Genomic DNA, 3,497 nt, shown 5'->3' with positions numbered 1-3,497 from the left:
TAATTTAGGTTTTTTTAGTACGTCTACTTGTAGGTCATGTTTTGATCTTATCCTACTTCCAGGAATTATCTTTGAGTTTATGCAATGAAAAGGTAGATTTGAATGAGCTTAATAGCTGGTTGGGAGGAGAACATGTTTGACATATATGCTTGAGTTATATTTGAATCGAACTAGGTTTCATCTCTTTTAAGGTAAAAGGTTGAGAACCTAAACTTAAATCAGTATGGTAAGCGAATAAAATATAACTAATTAAACACTGACTGTAGGGTGCTGTTAATGTACAGGATAGACGCGGATAACTCTCGTTTTTTTTCTCCTTTTTTCCCCTTTAATTACCCGCTCGATTGTTTCCTGATGCTCAAAATGCCATCCAACTCAGGCAATTCTTGAGATTAATTCATCGAACTCGATGCTACTCAACGACCAGATAACCATGCAGTCCGTTCAGACAAAAGATAATTATGCATATAATTATGAAGAGTATGTATGCTTCGAACTAGTAGTACACACAGTGAAGGGTTGGTGCAACTGCAAACCTCAGAGACACATGACCTAAACCTAAGGAATCTCATGAAATAAAAGGTCCTCGAGGAGGAGATCAGGCCAAAAGGAAGGGGCAGCTCCTTCGTAGCTTGAAGTACTACAAACATCGCCTAACTTGTTGATAGAAGACTCTGTCATAGGCAGAGCCACAGAAATAGGAGATGGATTACTTGAAGATGAAGCAAGCCATGGAGTATTAGCAGAGTCTTCTCCTAGGCTGAACGCAGTATACTCAGGAGCTTGAACATTAGTTCCCTTATCTAGAGGTGTTTCATATGCGCATGGGATGATCTGCAAGTCAGGCAGATGAGAGAAGGGGATAGCATCATGTTCTGGCCGTTTAAGGGTGGATGTTACAAGAGATTGTGTTGGGGTGTCCAATTGAGATGAACTCAAACCTAAATCAATATCTTTGATTGAAGAGAGTAAATTGAAATGAGTAGAAGTCTCCATTTCAGTAGTGAAACTGTTTATGCTGTTTGTGGTAGTTCCGTTGGATGCTAGAGGTTGGAAGAGATATCGCAGGTATTGAAGATTAGCCGCCATTTGAACAGCCACCTCTGCTTGTAGTTTCACAGCCTGTTCTTCCCATGAGCGATGGTCCAAAATCTCCTTCAGATTAGCCATAGCTATAAGAAGAGGCAAGCTTGAGAAGACATCGGTTCGAGGACGGTGGGTCATGGGATCAAATCCCCTCTGAATGAGCTTTTTCTTCAGATGGGTGTTCCAGAAATTCTTGATTTCATTGTCCGTACGACCGGGTAGGTGGCTTGCGATTGCCGACCATCTTGTAGAGGGGAAAAAGAAAAAACTGGTAAGAGCCGTAAGACCAAGTATATATACAAGTTAAGAAATATGCGGTATATTCAATTATAAAGCACATGGATGTTGGTGTAATTACTTGTTGCCAAGAACGGCATGGAGATTCAGAATTGTCTGTTCTTCTTCTTGGGAAAATTTTCCTCTCTTTATGTCAGGCCTTAAGTAGTTTATCCATCTTAATCTGCAACTCTTCCCGCATCTATTTAGCCCTGTAAGGAGCACAAAGAAGACCCACTTGTGAGAGTGAGAGAGATCAGAGAGAGAGAGAGAGAGAGAGAGAGAGAGAGAGAGAGAGAGAAGAAGGAGAAGAAGAAGAAGAAGAAGAAGAAGAAGAAGAAGAGAAGAGAAGAGAAGACGGGAAAGTTGGGAGTGGTGTGCATGCATGGATCCATACCCGCAAGTTTTGGAAGAGCTCTCCAACTTTCATGTCCATGTTTCTGGATATATTTGACAAGCTTTTGGTCTTCTTCAGGTGTCCAAGGGCCTTTCTTCTGGCCACTCTCATCACAAGAAGGAGGCCTTCCCATTTTTAGCTTTTTATCTCCTTCAGGAATTGGCTGCCCCTACTCAAATCTAACCTTTCCTTACGATTAGGCTGCCTCCCTCGAATCCAACCTAAAACTGCAGCTTTCCATATATATACACTCTTTGCTCTGTCTCCTGGATTTACAATTCCCAACAGATGGAAGCTCATGTCTGACGTGCTACCTTCCCATTTGCTATCAAAACAACCATACCCTTTAGTCTGCTCGCTAAAACAAAAGACATAGCCTTTTTTCTTCTTGCAATAACACGTAGCCTTTTTTCTTCTTGCAATAACACGTATATCCTTCCTTCTCCACGATGTCAAGGATTGACTTTATTTTTCGCAAATAATTCTAATGGACCCCGGTCATTTTGTGTTTGTCGGGGACCCACAGACGTCTTGCATCCAAACATGGGTCCGATGGACGGAGCGGCATCTTAGATCTAGGTATGTTTCTACCCTCGTGATGATCATGGTTAAGTTTTGATTACTTTTAATGTTTTTCCTTTTGTGTGCATGCCCAAAATGTATGCTGATCAATAGTTCATCATCAAGTTCAAACCTAACAACACGTGATTTAAATTAAATATTATAAAAGAGGAACCTGCGGTTATAATTAAGATCCATTTGGATAGTGAGATGAGATGAGTTGATTTTTTATGAAAGTTGAATAAAATATTGTTAGAATATTATTTTTCAATATTATTATTATTTTGGGATTTGAAAAAATTGAATTATTTATTATATATTAATTTTGTGTGAGAATTTTGAGAAAATTGTAATAATAATATGAGATGAAACCATTTCTATATCCAAATGAGGCGTCATATTTCACATATAGCATAAATGAAATGCTTTACTTTTTAAGCCTTTTTCTTTAAAAAAAAATAAGCCACCTCACTTTTAATAAAACAACCCTCACTTATGGCGGAGGAAAACCTTACTACAAACCTTAAAGAAAAACCATAGTGGAAAAAAATCACCCTTCCTACTTGGAAACAAACCCAAAAAAATCCACTGAACCAACCAACTTACAACGCATTCCTCAAATAAGGAATCCCAAGCTTGTTAGTACGCAATAAGCTCCTAAGCAGCAGTGGAATTCTTGTCAAAGAGTCACAACTACTCGAAATACCTTCCGATCCCATTCTGGCAAGCAAATCAGCAGGTGCATTCCCTTCTCTATAAATATGTCTTATAGTGAAGGTGATCTCCTTTAAAAGAGACATGAGTTCCTCCCAATAATTTTCTAGGTACCAAACATGACATTTAGAAGAAAGAACCCAATCTACCACAATCTTTGAATCCATTTCCAACTCAACTTTTGAAATCCCACATCGCCGAACCATTTTTACCCCATGTAAAAGTGCCAAAAACTCTGCAAAACTGTTAGTACCATTGCCAAGAGAAATGGAAAAAGAGGAAATCATCTTGCCTTTGTCATCCCGAATCACACCCCCTATACCTGTAGCACCTGAGTTTCCCGTATTGCTTCCATCTACATTAAGTTTAAACCATCTGGGTTGAGGCCTTTTCCATTACACTACATGGATAGGCTTTGTGCGAATCGTTTTAGAAGGGAGGTCTAAACCAGCTGTCTAGACAT

The 3,497-nt window shown here is 39.3% G+C and overlaps 1 protein-coding gene across 1 annotated transcript; it reads right to left on the bottom strand.

Annotated features, from left to right (window-relative positions):
* Positions 1-427: 427 nt before the first annotated feature.
* Positions 428-2,115, bottom strand: LOC121248740 (transcription factor MYB93-like). The gene is made up of 3 exons (XM_041147296.1): positions 1,760-2,115; positions 1,445-1,574; positions 428-1,330 (listed from the first exon to the last, which is right to left on the bottom strand). Exons 1-3 carry the CDS (start codon positions 1,890-1,892, stop codon positions 559-561), a joined length of 1,035 nt encoding a protein of 344 aa, XP_041003230.1. The 5' UTR covers positions 1,893-2,115; the 3' UTR covers positions 428-558.
* Positions 2,116-3,497: the final 1,382 nt, after the last annotated feature.

This window comes from Juglans microcarpa x Juglans regia, chromosome 2D, assembly GCF_004785595.1.
Source record: "Juglans microcarpa x Juglans regia isolate MS1-56 chromosome 2D, Jm3101_v1.0, whole genome shotgun sequence".
NCBI classification, from domain to species: domain Eukaryota; kingdom Viridiplantae; phylum Streptophyta; class Magnoliopsida; order Fagales; family Juglandaceae; genus Juglans; species Juglans microcarpa x Juglans regia.
This window is presented reverse-complemented; position numbering and strand designations above follow the sequence as displayed.

Coding starts and splice junctions, on each gene's coding strand:
- LOC121248740 (XM_041147296.1), bottom strand. CDS start 1,892: ATGGGAAGGCCTCCTTCTTGTGATGAGAGTGGCCAGAAGAAAGGCCCT. Junction 1,575..1,759: donor AGCTCTTCCAAAACTTGCGG/GTATGGATCCAT, acceptor TGCTCCTTACAG/GGCTAAATAGATGCGGGAAG. Junction 1,331..1,444: donor CATGCCGTTCTTGGCAACAA/GTAATTACACCA, acceptor CCCCTCTACAAG/ATGGTCGGCAATCGCAAGCC.